The sequence below is a fragment of the Vanellus vanellus genome, assembly GCF_965231255.1.
Source record: "Vanellus vanellus genome assembly, chromosome: 6".
Lineage (NCBI taxonomy): Eukaryota > Metazoa > Chordata > Aves > Charadriiformes > Charadriidae > Vanellus > Vanellus vanellus.
Genome location: NC_138911.1, coordinates 6808519 through 6829319, shown reverse-complemented (window position 1 = coordinate 6829319; position 20801 = coordinate 6808519). Strand labels below are relative to the sequence as shown.

The following is a 20801-nucleotide window of genomic DNA, read 5'->3' as shown; positions in this document are numbered from 1 at the left end:
AGGGCTGTACTAACGAGTCTCACTGAATTGCTTGTTAAACTACATATTATAAAAAAAAAACAACAAACAGTAACCAAGTAAGAAGTAAGATCTTGGGTTATGTCATGAATTGTTAGGCAGTTGTTAGTTTAATTATCAAACTGAATTGTTTTCGTGCTACTTTTACTCGCATTGAGTAATAACTTGCTTTAGGACTGGATTATCTGTGATGGTTATGTAGGTGTGAACTGAGGTGATGGCACCAAGTTTGCCACTTACTGCTCCTTGGAAAGGAAAAAGCTGAACAGGTCTGCATACCTATCATGTAAGCACTTGCTGCCGGCCTGTCTCTGCTTATGGACTGAGAATGAAATCTGCTTAAAACTATTACCTCGAGGACTTCTATAGGTTTTGTAGGAAAAAAAAAAAAAAAAAAAAAAAAGTGTGGTAGAGCTAGGACATGTTTCTGCTATTCTTGTCAGTTGTTCCAGAAGCCATGTTTGCCAGAAGCTCTTTATTAAATCCCAATGCATGTATTCTTTTTTTTTTTTTTTTTTTTTTTAAAGACACTGTGGGATGAAAATTTGCGTGGTGGGTGGTCACAATTTTTTTTTTTAATTTTTTCATATGCTGTGGTTTTAGAACAGTCGTAATCATCTGTGTTAAAATTGTATGCATGTGTAAGTTGGTAAAAATTAGCACTGGGGATAACAGTACTGTAGAGCCTCTTCCATACACATGTACTCTGTAGTTCCACAGTAAATTTTTGCTTAGAGGTGTCAAAACCTTTTTTTATCAAGGTTTTTTTTATCAATGTAATTTTCCATTACGTAGGTCTTTGCTGTGACTGGATTCTCAAATTACTATGCTTTGAAAGTTTAGCATGCAAATTTCTAGAAAGAGGTATTACTGTGTGGTGCTAGAATATTTGTTTTGTTATCATACCTTCTGATTAGGCCTTCTTTTTGTCCTTTTTTTCCTAGAGTGTAAAAATCCCTTACTGTTTATTGATAAATATATATTTCTTCTCCAGAGATATCAGCATGAATAACATCACAAGGTTACCAGAGGATGCATTCAAGAACTTTCCCTACTTGGAAGAGCTGTAAGTATTTCACGCACGTTAAAATTTTGCTGCAACATCAGATGGCTGTGTAAAGTGGAAGGTGGGTGGGGAAATAGTATTGAGTTGAGTTGCGAACAGAGAAAGCAATTATACTTTAAAAAAAAATAATCCTGTACATGTTTGGAAACCGGAACAGTAAATGCTACTTACAAGGGACTTTTTACGGTAATTATTTTAATCATTGCTAGAGTGATGACACATACTAATTACAGTGTTATCCAAAGATAACACGAGGTGTGTAATTACCATTGTTTCCGTAGGAGCTACAGTATAGCTGTTGCATAAGTTCCATAAAATATATGTTGTTTCATTTACTGAGCAGCTTGCTCCCATTGTCCCTGTAGGCTGCAGATGCAGCGCTCACAAGCCCATCCTGACCTACATCAGAAATTCAAGTTCTGTGGTACAGGGCTTCTTGTTCTTAGTTCCTCCGGCAGAAATTCTTTCTCCAGTTCCCATCTCCCTCTTGTCCCACTCTCTAGCTATTTTGCTTTTTTTTAAGGCTTTACTTAGGTGATATTTGGACTTAATGAATCCTTGAGCTGCGCTGAGGCTCATGTGCCCAGTGTTTTGCTGAACTGAAGTCTTAACAGAGATGCCTTTGCAAAGTTGAAGCACCCTTTCACAGCATAGCCCTGAATTAGATGGGGTTTCAGAGTCAATAAATAGGGAGAAGGCTTTGACTTTCAATTACTACTTCAGTAAGTACTACTATGTGACAAGTGACTTCGGTGTACCTTAGTTTCCTTATCTATGAAGAGAGGGTAATGGTTCAACCTTTGCCAGAGAGCGTTGAGAACTTGTAGTAATAAGGAATAGATAAGACAAAACCACTGCAATTTGCTTTGCTTCTCTTGCATTTTCAGTGTCAAAGTAGCATTTCTCGTATCAAAGAGCATTTAAAATACAAAGTCAGGCTGTCCTTATTTGTCACACTGGCTAGACGGGAACTATGGATGCTGTATTGAGAGATTTTTTTTCAATAAAAGCACCTTAGGGAAAGAACGGTTCATTTCCCCAAAGAGACAGACTCTCGTGAAGTGGGGAAACATTATTCTGACTTTACCGATGAGGAAACTGAAGCAAAGAATGGAAGCCATTTGTAGAAGGGAACAGGATAAATTAACCCTGTAGCAAAAACTGCAGAAAAAGCCCCCTGACTCTGATTATCTGCTATAACCGATACAACCACTGCACCTCACTGAAACAAAGATACTGAGAAATTGGTGAGAGACAGATCACTTGCTCCTGAAGAAAGGCTTGCGTTCCTGAAAGCTGCTCTGGTTTTCTTCCTTGCACCCCAGCTTTGCTGGTTGGTCTAATAAGGTGTTCTACCTCTCCTTACAATTTTGGTCTCTCTTATGTCCTGATAATGTAGCCGTTACCATTACTAACACACTTAAATAACTCCATTTTCCCTGGTTCTTAAGGAGTTTTGACTCAAGTCAGTACAATTGCAAAGCACAGTTGAGCTTATTTATGTCAGATGAATTGTGTGTGATATCTTATTTCATGCTTAACAGGTTCTGGTTTATTCCCTCTGACTTTAGGTATTGCTTAAATTTGCAATATAGTCAAGAATACCTCATGAAGGAAAACAGATTTACCAGGATTTCAGATGATGCGTGTGTGTAATTGACACAATTTAAGAAAGGCTTTATGGCATGAGTAGTCAATTTAAACGAACAAAAAGATTAGAAGCATGGGAAGGCTTGCTTGGCTCGGAATATATATTAGACAACATTCTCTATGCACTTTATAAAATGTGCTGCTGTATGTCTATGTTTTGTTAGACTGTATTTGTAGTCCAGTTTTTTCAAAACTCTTTATAGTCATGTTTCACACCAGAAGTTAAAAAAATCCCAAACAATTCTGTTTTCCCGACTTCACATGACTGTGGGAGACTTCATTTTTTCCCTGTAAGTAATTAAGCAATAAAACCTAACTGGTGGGTGTGCATATTGTGTAACTTCCATAAACCCTGGGGTGTGTCAGGAGGTAAAGAGAAAAGGCAGAGCCTTCAGCCATCATCTCTTGTGCTTATTGCCTAAGAGCCATTTGCTACGTATACCTTATTGTCCCTCTGAATTCCAGCATTTTAGTTTGCAAAAAAATAGGCTAGCATTAAGCTCAGAATTATACATGAACATTCCTAGCGTGCTTACTTGATATGCTAAAGCAACTGCTGGAAAAAACCCAAACAAACCAAACCCCCAAAACCAATAACTTTACAGTAAAAAAGATACTTGCCAAATGTTTGGACATACTTGAGTCAGTCGTAATTGCTTAGTACAATAGAATAAAAATTACAATTTTCATTTTATGTTCGAATTACCTCCTACAGCTGCAGAGGTAGGAGAATCTCCAGAAAGATTAAAAAGAAAAACTCTCTCCAATTCAACAGCTATCACGGGTGCAGAAAGACAGGAAAATGACCGTGAGAGCAGAGCTATAAGTAGACAGTATCTGTGTACAGTACTACTCAGTTGAAAACCATTTACTGAGACCTGCGAGTTGTTAGTAATATTTTGCAGCAGCATCCTGCTTTGAATTTGAAGCCTATTTGCGGAGGCTCTGGCCATGCCCACCAGCAGTGAAATGAGGGAGGTTTTTTCCTTTTTTTTTTTTTTAAAGACCTGGTTATGGTCATCTGTGCAGAAGTCAACTCCAGGTTTCCTTGCTTCAGTTTACGTTCTTCCTACAAGGAGTATAATAAAGTAGATTCAAACAAAAGCAGCTTGCCTTCTTAACAGAAATGACCAGCACCGGGCATGGCATGTGTTTGCTTCGTTCTGGCCATTCATTTTTCTCCATGGGACAGGGTACAGAAATTCTTCAGTCTTTATTTTTGCTGGCTGTGGACAGAAAAAGCCCAAACTGTCATACTTCCCACTGTACAACCACAATTTTCCCTCTCCACTCTAAGACGATTTTCAAACTTTCTTCCTGGCTTTTATTTATAGTTGAACAGATCCAAATTCTGACTGGCAGACACTAGCAAAGTTGCTTTTCCAGCACAGAAACCTGGGCGTGAGTCTCCACGCCAAAGAAGAAGAGACAGAGTTAAAGCAAAGTGGTGTTGAAATCTGTGCGCAAAGTGACTTTTCCATCTAGAACTTTTCCCGAGAACTACATGTCTAAAGCAAACAAAGGTCCCACAAACTAATGGGAATGCAGTAAGTACCCGCACCACCACGGGCTCTTCATCCAGGAGACAGCCCCAGCCACCTTTCTCTTCGTACCATGCTTTAATCCTGCCGTTTGTCAAATGCTCTGGGAGATTAGCCCCTGACAGAGTTAATTAATATTGCAAAATAGTATCACAGAATTTAATTGAATGTAAATGGGAGGCAGTTAGATCTATTATGTAGGCAACTGAGTCTTACACAGTGCACATATGAAGAGGATGGGATTAAAAAGTGTGGTAGGAGCCATTTAAAATGGGGGTTGTAATTTCCTTAATGCAATGAATTATTTGGTAGTCTGGAGAGACTTCAGAGGATCATTTTCCGGATCCTAAAATGAACACTAGTGAATAAAAGTGAAAGAAGCAGCGTGCCAGATTTGTAAAAACTGGCTGCTCCATTAGAAGGTGCTTTCTATGTCACCAAAGGGGGAGTGACCTGGGTGCTTCAATGTATGCATCCCGTGCCGTTTTTAGGTGTGCTGGGTTATCCGAGACACCCGCACGAGACTGGCAGGTCTGGCGCAGCTGGGACACCGACGGCAGTTGGGGCCAGGTGGAAGAGGACATCTGAAATGACACTAAATGGCTGTGTTAGGCAACTGACTCGCCCGCGAAGTATCATATTTGCCGGTATAATCTGAGTTCTTGTACCTGTTGAGGTAGTGTCCTACCTGAGTATTACTTGCAGGTACGAGCAAAGGGATTCCCGCTTGTCCATGGGCAGAATCCACCCGTCCGGTTATGTGCTGCCCGTGCCCCTCGTCACAGCCTTGTCGTGCGTGTCATCGCATAGCACACTTATCATATGTCTGTAGGATTCTTGCACTATTTATAAATGTTATAAAAATTCTCCATCTCCGTGTAACTGATACCCATCTGGAAGTAATTTGCAAATGATTGAAACAGCAGTGGTCGGAGTCAGTGAGGAGCAGACCACCAAGGGTTTTGCCTCAGCAGTTAATGAAGTGTATTCTCCAGAAAACGTTAACGTAAATATGCTGCAGCCCTGAACTTGATATGGAAACTAAAAATCCTTGAAGAACTTGGCCACAGGTTTCTAACCACACCTTAAAGTATTTATAGAAAGCTAGAAGAGGGAAATATAGTTAGATAATGCAGTGTTTTTTAGAAAGCAGAAACCGTTTTCCAGTGTGAATTTTTAACTAGAAAAGCCAGGCTGTGTTATGTTTTGATGCTCTTTTGAATGGTTGCAGTTCCTTCTAATACTTAAAGTTATCTAAAGTAGTCTGAAGGATTTTAAGTGCACAATTTCTATTCAGTATACTCGTGAATGATCTGCTGGATTAATTAAAAAGGCACTCTTATCAAGGAAAGCAAATTAAAATGATTTTTATTCTTGGCTGGTTTTCCAGTCTGGCTTCAGAAACTCAAACCACTCAAATAAAGCAAAAGTCTCCTCAACTTAATGGCCTTTTAACCTTGATTTGATTTCCACTCTTAACCTCTTAAAATGTTGTTGTCTTATTTGCCCTGCGCTGATGGGTGAGGATTAGATGATAAGGTTTTGGCTGTCTGACTGCAGGTCCATGTGAGAGGTGGTAGCGGGGCAGAGGACAGCGAGCTGTCCCGCTGTCTGTCTATAGGTCGCCTGTGACACAAGCACGTGGTTGTCCGAAGGAGAGCACCGCTCACCTCCCAACCAGTCAGCCTTGGAGCAGGGCTCTGACCTTCTCCGACAAGGGTTAGGGAGGATGCTCTCTGCCTGATGGGGTTTTGAAGACCGTATCATGCCCAGTAACACTGCAAGGAGAATAATCGCTCCGGAAGGGACTGAGAGTCAGCAGTGCTCCGTTACCTTCCCGATGTGTGCTGATGCCAAAGTCTGTTGTGTTTCTGGTTTTTGCCCATATATGATATGAAGCAGTCTCTCTTCTGTGACACCACCCTCCCTTGTTTTTTTTTTTTATTTTTTTTAATCAGTCAAGAGCAAACTTTATTAAGGTTTTTATTTAATAGCTGGTGAAAATGGTTGGCAAAATAAGGTGATAAAAGCAAGATTTAATTCAAGAAAAGTTTTCTCGTTTCTGAAAGACAATGCTAATCTGCTTTTTGAGATGAATAAACAGTGAGTGAGAGCATGTGTGTAACTGTAATTTTTTAGGAAAAGAAGTAGTGCAACTGAGAATTTGCTTGGCTATCTAATTATATCCATGCTGACTACAGCACTAAGAGATCTTGCTTAAACATCCCAAACCCCTCTCCCCCCCTCAACCAGAGTCTCTGAACATGGCTTTTAATCGACAAAGTATATTTTAAGAACATAAGGATTAATTAAAATGCATACTGGCAGTGAAAATGAGGTGGTTTTGCCGTAAGGTTGTAATCAGGAAGTATCTGCAAGGGAAACGTCTCGAGTTATTTTTCCTCTTGACTGCAGCTGAAGACGACCACCTGGCTGAAATGTCACAGCTGCTTGCTTTTGTAGTATCTATTTCAGCATGTAATTTAGATGGTCCCCTTCCTTCTAATTTCTGCATCAGCACCAAGTTGTAGTATCCTTGGGGAGGGAGGGGGAGTGTCTATCTCTTTTATTACTTTGGTTTTATGAATAAGGCATGTCTTGGAGTTCTGCCAAGGCCACCAAGGCTGGGCTGTTAGTTTGGGATGCAGTGTCTTTCCTCACCTGGCTGTGGAGCGTTGGGTGGAAGGGGGTTTTTGACCTTCAGTGCTAGGTCTTTCAAAGTAGTATTTTCAAGGTAGCATGCAAATGTTGATGAGAGAGTGCAGTTCCTCTCCCTTTCATAAACATGAGTAGTCCCAGGATTTGTATTAGGGAGTTGGAGACAAAGGGCTTGTTTCAGGTAGAAAAGGTAAGGATGAGTCTTCATGAGAAAAGTTGTTCTGATGCCTTGTGTTAACTGACGTGTGGTAACTGAGGCTGTGATTAAACATCCACTTGGGAAACTAGCTGGTATGATTGGAGATGTTACCACCCCATATCTTTCCATTCAGCCCCACCAGCAGAGACTGAGGAATGATCCAAGAGCTCTCTTCAGCTGCTGTGTTATAAAAGCAGCTAGCGTAGATGTCCCTTGTTGGTATTTCAAAAAAAGCCGGCTGACATTGGGTTGGAAGCTGATGAGTGCTCTTCGTCCATCTGCCAGCTCCGACTATTTGAACAGCTGGAGGAGAGGTAATTTCCTCAGTTGCTCCAGCGTGAATTCCAAGAGGTAAAGTTCGAATGAAGAAAATGCAAGGTGTAGGTTTCACCTGTGGTAGCAAGTTAAAAGCCTAAGCTGCGACTTGACCAGCTAGCGTACATTAGAAACATTTGCTGCCTTGTGTGCGCTGGGGCTTTAGAAAGTGCGTCGGCGTGTTGTAACTTGCACCTTCAAATTCTAGTCAAGACAAACCTTCAGGCAAAGACTCCCAAGTAGAATTAACCACAGTCAGCTAAGATATTTTTAAACATCACCTACTTGGTCTGCACTAGATGCTAAATGATGTTTAAAAACATGTTGGCCAACCCGTGTTTAATTAATGTTTTCTTATCTATGCGAGTCCTAAACCCATTTGATTCGGGATGAGTTTCACTCCTGCTGATACAAGAACAGTATTTCTGTAGCTTAGAAGGTTCTCGCTGTGTTTAACGGTTGCGTATTTTTCCTGTTTGTGGGGACAGATGCTAGAAGGTTGAGTAAATTCCATCGCTTTTGGAAGATGAGGAAGTTTCTTTCCAGTTTCTGCTTCTACGTGTTAATTTTATAAGGATCCCAAGACTGGTTATTCTGCTGCACGTACTTTTAGAGGGAAACAAAACTTTTTCCTTATCTGTCGTCTTTGTGTTTGTGTTCAGCATTATTTTCGCATGCGCATGCACACAGAAGCTGGCGTAGCTAAATGGCCTGGAGGCTGAACCTTTGCGGTGTTATGCTTCCAGACCCGTCTTACGAGCCTGAATTTATGATGCTGCCTGAGCTGCCAGGTTGGGGCTGTCTGAATGTATAAACCAGATAAGAAACTTCTGGAGGCCGAGCGGTAGCCTCAGAAGCTCTCAGGCTGGGACTGTCCAGGTAGGCTCCCCCAAACAGAGCTCGTACCATGCAGTCCACCTCCCCTTTTTGGTTTCAGGAATTGGAGCACGAGACAAAAGACACGCGTGTGCAAGCGAGCAGGCAGGCAGTTCCAGGCTTAAGCCTCAGGAAGAGTCTCAAAAGCCTTAGATATTCAGACAGAAAAGCAGCAAAACCAAATCCTGTATGTTGGAGGTAAACGCATTATCCCTTTACTCTAAGAAAGTAATTGGCTGGGTCTGAGTGCATTCTGTCATCAGTGTCTCGGTCTGACACTGTATGTTACCGTAAGAAGACATGGTGAGGAATTAAATCATTCCAGTACCTTCTTTCTTCCCCTCCTCTTGGGTGGTTGTATTTTGGTATATTTTTTTGTGAGTACTGAGGTAGTCTTGCCTAATTAGCATTGGCAGGTTTTTTCTTGGCATAGAGGAACCTCTACTCATGTGAAGTTCTTTTCCTGCCCTTCCTATATAAAAGTAAAATTCTAGATGATTCTGATAAAATATTTGGGTTGTTTTTTTTTTTTTTTTTCAGCTGGGGGAAAGTTAACAGTTGACCTGAATCTGAAACAAAGAATCATACTGAAAATTATTCCCGTTTTTCTGAGGTCATTCATTGTGGAGCTGCCTACAAAATCTGAGTCTTGCATTTACCTGTATGTATCTGAAGTTGTTAGAAAACTGGTATCAGAGGTTTAATTGCCAAATATATGTAGTTTTAAGCCACTTCCACAATTTGCAGCGTCACTTGCTAGATGCATGGTCATTCGAAAGATGCCATGCCTGGAAAGCCAATAAATGCCAGGGCAAGAGACGGGCTGTATGAACAGATGGAAGCGACTTTGAGGCTTTACTAGCTCAACAGTCATTTTTTACCCTCTCATGCCTAACATCAATATATTTCATTATTTTGGAAACCTTCTGAGCATCCAAATAGCACTATCTACTAAAAGCACAAATCTGTAGTTGATTCAATTGTTGCATCCCAGTTGATGGAAGCCGAGCTTGGTTACTTTCATCTCTGTGTCTCCGCTTCACAGACTAGGTAAGCGAAATGTATTTGTAGCCAGGAAGGAGCGTGTTGATGCTGGGAGAGCTCCTGTCAGTTTGGTGTAGCAGCCCATCTGCTGATCTGCACGGGCAGCGGAGAGCCCGTCTCCTTTGCGTGCCGCTCTCTGCGCTGGCCCGTGATGAAGTTGGTGTCAAATCCACAGATCCCTCTCAGAGTTTTGGAGTCTTCTGAACTGGAGCTGTCAACCACAAATCCCCCCCTGCTTTCTCAGCAGCCAGTCCACCACTATGGAAGTCATTCCCATAGCACAGCTAAGTGCCCCTGATCTCTCAGCTTCCACAGGGAAAAGAAGGAGCTAGTATTACACATGGCTTTTTGAGGGGACAGAAAGAAGAAATAAAATCCTGAAGACCACCCACACCCGTGCTACTCTGCCACTGAAGTATGGGCATCATGGTGAGGAACATAGGGTACTTGTCTCAGGTAGCTCCTTCTTGAGTAAACACGCTGGTGTCTGTAGTGATCGCTATTTGTGCAGTGAGAAATTAGAGGGGAAATGGAAATCCAGAGTGGCAGAACCTGGATCAGAGTATGCAGGCTGACCCAAGTGCCTAGAGATGGCTATCAAGGGAAAGGTCTACCTGGCCTATGGGAGAGCAAAGGAAAGTTATCACAACACAGTGCAAGACATGCAAAGGCAATTAAGGAGAAGAAAGCACATTTTATAGAATGTATTCTGCTTTCTGCTTTGGAAGTGAGAGGAATCAAAGTTGCTTATTGCAATAACTTGTCATTACTGCTGTAGACCAGGCATTGCCAATTTTCAAGACAACACGATGTTGTTGCTTATTTTCAAGACGTGTCTGGGTTAGAAAATTTGTCCAAACTTCTGTTTGTTACTGAGAGAATACTATTTGGAACTACTAACAGCTTGCTTCAACAGCTCATATTGTATAATTGTTTTAGGTTTATATGTGTTTCTTTCAGTGCGTATGTGTTGTAGCCTGTGGGTTCTACTTCGAAGAGATCTTGCCCCAATGTAGATACTGCTTGCAAATTGAATGACGGAGCATATTTTGCATGGATGGGAACGCTTACTTGCTTCAAAATCCATCATAATTTATTTTCCCGTTAACAAGAAAAAAATACACATATTCTTTGTCTAGCCCATGAAGAGCCATATTTTGTCTCGCAGTGGGTGCTGGTGACTTCCTGATAAATGAGCAGTAGAACTTCTGGACAGACTTTAGATTTCTTTTAATCAATCAGTTTAGTTTACTTAGACATTTTAAATTTTTAGACCAGGAATGCATTTTGAAAACAAGCTGTTACCTTGAAGTGCAGTATAACTTTGAGAAGGCTGTAACTGCTAGAAAGGGAAGTCTGGGGATGAGAAGTGCCTACTCAGCTGGGTGGAGCTGGTGCAGTTTCAGTGCTGGTTGTAGTTACAGGCTTCCTTTTCCAGTCCTGATGTGTCTTGGCTTACATACTTGTGATTTTATAAATAGCGGTTGAGGTTGTATAATACTGAAACTACTGCAAGAAGAGGAGAAGGGGACAAATGTGTTTTCCATTACCAGAATAAAGTATCCATTTAGTTACGTTAAATCGGCGTGGAAGAATTGGGAGCAATCTGTAGGTTATCGATTGGCTTCACAGCCGTGCAGCAGGCTGCAGCTGACGAAAGTCCCAAAGGGGCCGTTTGCTAATCACAGATAAGCAAAGCGAAGTTCAGTCTGGTGATAGGGCATCCATTTACCAGCCCGGCCCCTTCTGCAGCTGCCCAGCTTGGGTAGGAGCTGTCTGCATCGGTGGGTGGCCTCGCCGGACAGGGGGTCTCGGCACGGGGCAAGCGGCCAGCCCCTGGTATCTGCCTGCAAATGGCCATACCTCTCGTGCAGAGCTTCAAACTTTGATGAATAAGGTATAGCGCATAACTGTGTCTCATCTGTTAAGACAACTCAGTTCCATTCCAGAGTGGCTGCTTTTCTGGAATAAGCAGATCCTGAAGCTCTTTCCTTTAGGTTTGAGAAAACTTAATCCATTATAAGGATTTATAATCCATTATAAGGATTTATATGGGTCTATAAGGCATTTTCAAAGGTTACTTCTGCTGCAGGAGAACATGAAGTAAATTCAAGTTTGTGTGGGCAGCACGAAGAACCTTGAAAAATTTGATGTTAGGGACAGGCATGCAAGGATGGCAGAATAGTTTGATGTAAGACAGCAAAAAAAGTAAAGAAATTGCAAACATGCAAGTGGGGAAGCAATGGAATATTTTTTCCAGCGGGAAGAAAATAGGTGGGTGAAGGTTGGAGAGCTTAAAAGGAGATGTTGAATGGGCAGAGGGGCAGTGGTGGACGGTCTGTGAGGGATGTGGAAGGTTCAGCCTTGAATAGATCTTGAATTAGGAGTCTTGGGTCTTGCTAGAAAGCAGCTAATGTAGAAATGAAAATAATAGTGTGAATTATTATGACATGTCAGGATTGTGGTCTGTTTCACTGTTTGAATTTTCAGTGAGGAAGTAAGATTACAGTTGATCCATGGAAAAAGTAGCCGATGTATTGTTATCAGAGACAAGATGGACAGATAAAGTTAGGATGATCCCAGAATACTACCAAGAGGAAAAAAAAAAAACCACACCAAAAACCAAACCCCACAGCAAAACCACTTTGTGTACGTGCGTGAGATCTTCAGAAGGACAGGAAGAGACCTAATTCTTTGCTCAGGTAACCTGAGGTTTACCACCATCTGGGGTGCAAGAGAAGCAGAGGTTTCCGAGAAGTTTGTGTTGCGTCCTGTCAAAATGAGAGTGATGGTTCTAATTGCTACAGACAAAAACGTATCCTTGGGACATCCTCCCTGATTTTGGAGTGACACCAGTGATTAACTTCACTTGGTTAACATGCAGCCGGGTTGCCAGACTCATAATTGCAGAAGTTTTAATTTCCCAAAAGAGAGAAAACAGTCTGCTGTTTTCAGAAGAGTTTTAGTGCAAGAAACTATGCTTGCTGTATACACTGGGAATGAGATACCATGGAAGATTATTCCCCAGCCAGACTGTATCCTGATTCCTGTAATAACAACAAGGTGTCCACTACATCTGGAGATCGTTTACTGTGTCACTTAGAATAGTGATTAGAGGGTATTGCTCACCTATATATGACAGGATAGCAGAAGTATTTTGTCCTCCATATGTCCTACTCTATTATCCTGCTATGCTGAAATTGATTTTGTCTATTTGAATCTGTCAAAACTTGCAGAAATTTTGTCCCATTGAAACACTCAATTTTTATTTTATTTTATTTTTAAGTAAAAATAAAGGACTACAGTTTTCAGTACCAAGCAATTACAAGGAGATTACCGACCTAGAAGAAAGGTGTTAATGTGGTCTCACATTACGAGAGTGATTCCACTGCAGAAGCCTCCCAGGTGTAACTCAGCTGGGCTAATTCAGGATACCTGCAGTCCTGGGCAGAGTTTCCAAAGGGGAGTTGTGATCAAGTTAGCAGGAAAACTCTTGGTCAGTGTGATATGCATTTACACCCCATTTCAGATGACGCCTGCTGCTGTGTCTGTGTACCTTCAGAAGTAAAACCCAGCAAGTGAAGTTTTTGTGGCCTTATAGCATAGCAGGGCACTTTACAATTGTCTATTAAATTGCGTCTTTACTGTCTTTGTGGATGAATGTTTTACAGTTCACACCTTTTGGAAAAAGAGCTCTGACTAACGGTGATACACCTTGACTCAGTAACAAGAGGTGGACATTCAGACCAGATCTGAGACTCTTTCCACCCCGAATGAAGGGAAGGATGGGTACTCAGCTTTCGATAGCAAAAATGTGGGGCTGCCTTCAGGTGCTGCTTCGTGGCAGTGTGAAGTTGTCCCACCATAGAGAAGTTTCTGAGGTTGGTCCCAAGCAGGTTAGTGAGTCTTGCTGGAAGGAGGTGAAGGTTTCTTCCTTTCTGTTGTGCTGGAGTTTGGGGCTTGGTAAAGCTGGATTTTTCCTTAGCCCATTTACCGTGTGTATGAGAGACAGAAAGAGAGAAACAGAGGTGCTTTTTAAATACGTAATTGTTTTAAACTCTATACTTGAAAATCTGAATGTGACTATTTTTGAGATTTGCTGGAAGGAGGTAGCACGTGGAAAATCCGACTGGACGATTCCAGTGACATCTTAATTTATATGCTGTATGTGTGCTATATTATATGCTGTTAATTCTTTGTTTCTCTCTTTAAAACAAACCTGGTTATGCAAAGAGAAATCTTTCCATCCTCGCAGCTGCTGCGTGCTGCAGCAGAGGGAAGCGTGTCGAGAGCGGCGTGCGATACGTTGGTCTTTGCCCGCCGGAGAGCTGCAGTTGAAACCTCCTCACGAGCAGCCACGCTCCCCGAGGCTAGGACGGGAATGATAAATGTATATTTGGCAAACTGATTAGTAAAGCCTTTGCACACTTGGCTAGTTGTATCCTGTTTCCTGGAAGGTTGCCAGACGGAGGAGAAACGGAAATGTAATGGATTGCAGGTTGGGTTTTTGGTGGGTTTTTTCTTTTTTTTTCTTTTTTTTTTCTTTTTTCTATTGGTTGGTTGCAAAAAGGCTGAATAAACAGGAGTTGCCTTGAGGTAGGCGAAGTCTCGCTATTTGAAGTCACGCAAGCCTTGCTCTGGCTCAGCTGTATTTTGTTTCGCAGTGCTCTGTAGGCTGTGGTAGCGACACCCCGTGAGGCTGGGGGAGGCTGTTCAACTGGATTTAGTTTAGCTTTTTTTAAAACAAATTGTAATCCCCAGCCTCTTCAGCGGGCGGGGGGAGGGAGAAGTTCCAGCAGATGCCTGAGGGGCGGCACAGCATCCCCATTCCTGGGGATCCTCGGCAGAGCCGCAGCCAGAGCTGCCTGACACCCCCTTACCAGGGCTGCCGCTTCCCCAAGTGTGTGGTAGGTTATCAGCATCAACTAGGAGTGTTTGAGGGCCAAAACGGTTCAGTGCTATAGCCTCGTAAATTTTGCTTGATTTAAGGGTTTCTATTTTGATGTTTTGAACACTTTTTAAGATAAACATGTGTTCTGCAGATCTCTGGTGTAGAGGGCCAGCATGTTTCGTCAATATTTCTTTTCTATTTACAGTGAACATCTTAAGAAACTGTTAAAAAGAAAGCTGTGAAATATTGCAGACCTCCCTCCATGTCCCCCAGATAAAGTTAATACAGTTGATTTGGGCAACTACTGACAACAAAATGAATTTTTAGGGAGTGTTTAGTTGCCATCTGGAATTTTTCATTCATGTTAAAAATTTGAAGTATCTGAAAAATCACGTCATGGCTCCAAAATCCCGAGGTGGTTTGCAGACAGGAGACTTCAAGAATAAGTATACGTTAATTATTTTCATTTTTCTTCTGGTTTCAGAGCAGTTTATTATACACGAGCCGCGCAGACGAACTTTTCTCAGCAATCAGGAGACATCTCTTTTCTTTTAAGAAGGAAGAAGCTGAGATTTAAGCATGCTTGTACTGATGGCAGAGCCATAGCTATGGCGATTGGGGGGTGTGTGAGAATACGAGGACTAAATACCAAAGTCTACTTTAACAAATGATAGTAACACAGTTTTCTAAAATTAAGTGGTATCTGCTGCTGCTGTCACCTTCCTGCTCGTGAGAAGCCATCCTCTTCTCCCTTGATTTATAAATCAAGCCATCTACCTTTGACAAACGGGTTTGATAAACATAACTAGCATCTTCTCTATCAGGCAGCGTTTTATTAAGTCATTAATTCTCTTGTAAGCAGATTTATTTAGGCATCAAATGCTTTGGGTGCTCTCTTTTATGTAGTTAGAGACTGAGATAAAAACGTAATAACGTTGCTATGTTCTGGCAAGCTGATACTTTAGACAATGCTCTTGTCATTTCCTTCATTTGCCTCTTTGAAGTAATATTTTCCCCTCGGTGTGGCTGGCTTGCTTCACAGCGCCCTGGAACAGCAGAGGTGGGCTTTGATATTCTCTAACCTTTGTTAAAGCACATTGACTGGTTTTTAATTATTAACACTTACTGCACCGTACACAGTATTTCCACCAGATGATTTCATTGCACAGCCTTCTCCGACATTGCTTTTGCTTAGCTTGGACATAAACCCGAGTCTGAAAGCAAATACTTGGGCTGCAATGATGGCATCTTTTGGCAGCTATGGGTTACCAGGTGTTCTGCGTTATTGTCTTTTACCCTTAATAAAATACCTCGTGTCAGAACTATTAGCAGCTCAGCAAAGGTTGGACCACACAGGGTCTGCTGGTCAGGACAGAGGTAAAAAGGTTGAAGAAAAAAAAAAAAGAGCGGGGGAAAGGGGAATGAGCTATTGGAAAGCAGCTGTTTTGGCTGCTGTTTCTGCTTTCCTGCTTTGTGTTTTGCAGCATCTCCTGTATTTACTACTTTTAATATCATGGTGGTTTTCACAATTTACGTTCCGTTAGTGTCTAGCAGTCCAAGTTTGACACTGGCCACATCTTAAGAGAGAGCGAGTACGGCTGAGGGTCTTGTTCCCTTTCTTCCTCCCCCCAAAAAAGTTTTCTTTCTTGAAAAGTTTGTCCAAATAGCTAACCGAAAAGATGAAATATTACCAAGGTTATATTTTGGTAATGTCAGTGGGCGTCTTACCAATTGTCAGCACTGTGAACGTACTGCCTACTTGCGAATATCGTCTTCACGTTTGGCGTTCTCACAGAAACTTTTCCCTGCCTCGTGCTAGCAGATAGCTATTTTTACTGCATAGTTTCTTTCGAAACTGTTGTATAGATTAAAAACACATGGGTACCAGAGCATGTGTGTCAGCAGAGCAGTGCTGAAAGCTGGAGGATCGTATTAATCATTGGTAAACGCACTTTTCAAACCTAGTGCCATAAGAAGATTCTGTATCATTCTGGGATGTGTGGTTTGGTTTGTTTTTTTTTTTTTTTTTCCCCTGGCATATTTGCAAAAGTATGTCCATGAGGCTGAGTAATGCGTTCTCATCGTTAAAAATGTGCAATGACTAAAGTAACTGTTGCAAACTTGGAGAATCACAAATATGGCATAATCAAATGCAAAATGCATAATTGCTTGCAAGATTTAATGTATCGGTGACTTTCCTTGTTAGGTGGCTGTAGAAGTACTGTATTTTGTGACTGAAATTATTATTGCAATTTTTTTCCAGGCGACTGGCTGGCAACGACCTTTCTTTTATCCATCCAAAGGCCTTGTCTGGGTTGAAAGAACTCAAAGTTCTGTAAGTAATTGGGTTTTAGAATTTCATAGCTAGCTGTATGCTTTCTTAGTGCCCAGCCAGCCTGTTTACTCATAGGCTGGATTAATTTTTTTTTTCTCTTTCTCTGCTGCTCCCACCCTCCCCCCCCCCTCCCCCCCCCCAATTACAGCTCTCCTATATTTATTTGTTTTTTTATAAAGCCTGCTGTAAGTGGTGAATTGGACTAAACTGTAATTACTATATTTAATTAGAACACTTACTTGCTTCTGAAGTATATTTTGTCGCAGAAGAATCCTAAGAAGGAAAAAGTCTGAAAAAGACATGTAAAACTTTTTGTTGTTCCCTCAACTTACTCCATCAGGTGCCCCGACGTTACCAGGTAGTACTGGTACTTACAGAGATGTAAAACACTGTTTGACCTTGGAATCATCCCCTACCAGTGATAGAAATAATTTCCATAGTTCGATACTTCGTTAGGTGCAAATGACTCACTATTAGAATAAAAGTTTTAATAAAAAAAAAAGTTAGAAATATATATGCCCTGTTTACCATATCCTATTTTCTTTTCTGAGCTAAGAGTATTCGTTTCAACTGTTTTCCCATAGCTAAGGATAAAAAGAGCTTTCTGTTGTTTGGGGTTTTAAAAACCTGTATCCAGAAATTGTAGTATTTATACTGATGTATTTCTGATTGCTAGTAGGGGAATAGGTAGTTTATTAAACAGATGTTTTATAAAACCTAGTGGAAAAGGACCCTGAGGTTTTGAAGAAAGAAGCGTAAACAATCAGCATAAGGAAGGTAGAGGTTAAGAAAATGCTCGTCTGTGATACTACGTAATGTGATGTTTTGTAAATTTGAATGCAGAGTGTCGAGGCTCGTGACGATACCTCCATCAAGATATTCAACACTGGGTGCCTGAAATTCTAGCAGTTCTTGACAAATTTGGGACTTGGATATTAATTAACAGTAAACTTGTCCACTTGCATTTTACCCCAGCAGGCACCAAAATCTAATAATATTTTATAATGTGTGAGATGTCAGTTACTTATATTCTCTTTATAAAACTCACCATGCAATAATATGTTGACCTATAAGAGAAGTTCTTAAAAAAAAAAAAAAAAAAAAAACCAAACACAAAAAAAACACACAAAAAAACCCCAAACAAAACAAAAAACAACCAAACCCCAGTCTAACTTTATTCAGCTTGGCTCAAGTTTCATTCTATGTCTTTTTAATGTTGTGCCCAGAGGTGCTTTGTTGTGAACGCGCTTTGTAAATTAGATTGTTAATGCATTGTGTATTGATGCGGCTTTAAGAAAAATTAGAGGTTTGTGTATTTTGAAGCATGTATAGGATGATTTCACAAGAAAATAATAAAATATCATTCATTGTAGCAAATTTGTACTAGTGTTAAGTTGCTCAACCTCTCCAGTGAGTTCCCAGGGGATTTTCAGCCTATTATGTCAGAGGCTTGTTCTCTGCAAATTAATGCAGTTAATTAACGAGTTGTAAATAAAGCTGAAATAGACTATTTTTCTTGTTTCATTGTTGCTTTTGGGTATCTGGTCTTGATAATTCTACATGCTTTGATGTACACTAGAAATCTGTGAAACCATAACGGGACCGTGGGCTCTTCTGTCACCTCTACTGTTGATAAAGTTTATTGTCAAAATCGCTAACACAGTGGATTTTTACAGAACCTTACAGAACAATCAGCTGAAGACTGTACCTAATGAGGCCATCAGAGGATTAAGCGGTTTACAGTCCTTGTAAGTTTTCTTACTTTGCTTTTGTTCTTGTATTGTTCTCCAAGTTCCACTTTCAGTCACTTGGTACCCGCTTGCTTCATACTGTAGAGTTTCGAAGTATAATCACGTGTGTGTAATAACAGAGCTGGACTTTCTGATACTGCAATTTCAACTGGAGCAGAGTTTCCCAAGTAAAATTCATAAGGGATTTTATTTGTCATATTTGGTGGGGTGATCCAAATCCAAACTCTTTCAAAACCCAAGCCCAGGTAAGAGATTGCTGTATAAATGCAGCGGTGGTGGAGTTAAACGTTTATCATCCTTCTTGCATGTCCTAAGGTGTTTAAGCAATTTAAAAATGTTGTGCAAAAATGAATCATGCCAAAGTCTTTTGTATCCGGAGGAGGAAAAGGGGTTTCTGGGAAGGAGTATTGCTTGAGACGTGCATAGTATTGGTTTTACTGCGAGGTGTTGAAATCACAGACAGTTATGAACACCTCAGCCATTATTGCTAGTTGCTCATAAGATATTTCATAGGTGCTTATAATATCTCATGGCTTATTGTGTTTCATAAAGCATCTTAATCAGACCTTAATAGTTAGTTACAGCTCTCTAGGTGGTAGATGCTTATCACTGTGATGAGGAGGCGGAGGGGGGAAAGGCTTCAAAATTTTCCCTCCTTTCTGCTTACCTACAGAGAAAGAGGGCAGATTGTCTATTCCCTCTGTGCCAAAATTCAGGTTTCTGGCCTAAGACCCCGTTTCTTTCAGTGTTGCATCAGATTATGGAATAGTTTTGCAAAAATAAAACAAAGAAAATCAGTTTTGCAAAATAGCTGCGCAGACTATTGCGCAACTTTTTGCAAAGGTGCTTTCTGCATTCCCTACGCTTGGATCTCGGCCACCACCTTCTCCCAGTGGCTCGAGCATTTCCCGCCTTTTCCATCTGGAGCAAGCACACGTAAGCAGCACGGGGCAGAATAAGATTGGCTGTAGATTACGCCGCTGGGGAGCGGGTGGCACCACCCAGTGCGGCCCCGGACCTGCTTCTGCTGGGCTGCTCACCAGCCAGCATCTCCGGTGCGCGACGGCAAGCCGGGCAAGTACGCAGCTCACGGTGGGGCAGAGCAGCCGGTTTTGATGCCATGAGTTGGCACGGACCTTCCCAGGTTTTTGGATGCCAGGGTAGGAGGGATGTAGGTTTCCATTTTGCGAATTTAATGTCCATGTTTCCCCCTTGTTTTAGCGTGTGTGTGTGTAGACGAGAGAACACCTTGGTCTGAGGGCTGCAGTCTGCTTTGTGCAAGTACTACGCGGTGTAATAAAAATCCTTCAAATTACATGATGTGAATAACCCTTTAGTAATTATTTAAAAAAACAAAACAAAACTCCTTCCTGGCTTCCAGCATTGCTGTGATGCCAAAAAAGAAACTACTTCAGCAAATACTTTTGTTGCCTACAGATCATCCATTTCATTTTCGATGAACATGCTTTTTTCTCTACTTATTTATAGTAATGTTTGTTCTCTGATTAAAGCTTAAAATACTAAATCTCCACTTGCTGGTCTGATGATAATTTCACGTGCAGAAGGGAAGGGACAAAATTAAGGGAAAAATAATGAATGTATAAATTAGGCCAGCATCTCTCTCTTTTTTTAAAATTCATATGTTTTTAATATGAGTGGAAAGAAGATGATGTTAGAGCCACTTAAAAAAAGAAGACATTTTAGTTGTTGAAAATATCATGGAATGATTATGTAATATTGTATAATGTAACCAGTATAATCACGTGACATAATAACATAATTGTAATTCAAATATAATAGCAACAATTTAAAGTGTGTTGAGATTTCCCTTTCTGGGAGCTTCATTGTTCATAGGCGAATGATAAACTATCAATTTTAGGAAGGTGAGAAAGGGGGAAATTGGGTTAATAAGTAGGAAGCTACTTGTTACTACTTTTTCTGAGGAAGCCCAAATTAAGACTTCAGAATAGCTGTTAGAAACATGGTGGGAAAATCCAGTCTGCAAGTCGTCAGCGCCAGAAGCTCCGAAAGACCTGCTGATGTGGATCAGGCTTTGGGTTGTCCCGCTCGCTGTTCCTGAGAAGGATATCTGTCCGCATTGCGAGATCACCATAATTTGTTAGAGTTGGCAGCAGTTTGAAAAGAAAATTGTTTTTGAGACAAGTGTAGTAAGAAATCTAAAGCATTTTTTCCTGTGGAATTTGTTTACTTCACCAGAATGCATTTCTGTCATTTTAATGGATTTCAGGAAAATTTTGTTTATTGCATCACTCATAAAATTACAGTGTAATTATGCATATTCCCTGCTAGTGTAGGGAGCACCATCTGGCAAAGGAATGTAGGATGGTCCTCTGAATTTTATATGTGAGCATGGAAACATAAGTGTCAGCATATTGCTTAATTAATTAAAGAAAAAAAAAAAAGGAAAAAAGTGACAATTTTTTTTTCCAAAGGAAT

The 20801-nt window shown here is 40.9% G+C and overlaps 1 protein-coding gene across 2 annotated transcripts in view; it reads left to right on the top strand.

The window, feature by feature from the left end:
• The window catches only part of LGR4 (leucine rich repeat containing G protein-coupled receptor 4), a gene marked incomplete at its 5' end in the record, with an annotated part of 79611 nt that overhangs the window by 34178 nt on the left and 24632 nt on the right, over window positions 1–20801 (top strand). For both annotated transcript variants that reach the window (XM_082485677.1, XM_082485678.1), the window contains 3 exons: window positions 1013–1084; window positions 16522–16593; window positions 18270–18341. In XM_082485677.1, coding sequence (XP_082341803.1) covers window positions 1013–1084; window positions 16522–16593; window positions 18270–18341 — 216 coding nt within the window. The remainder of the gene's footprint in view (window positions 1–1012; window positions 1085–16521; window positions 16594–18269; window positions 18342–20801) is intronic.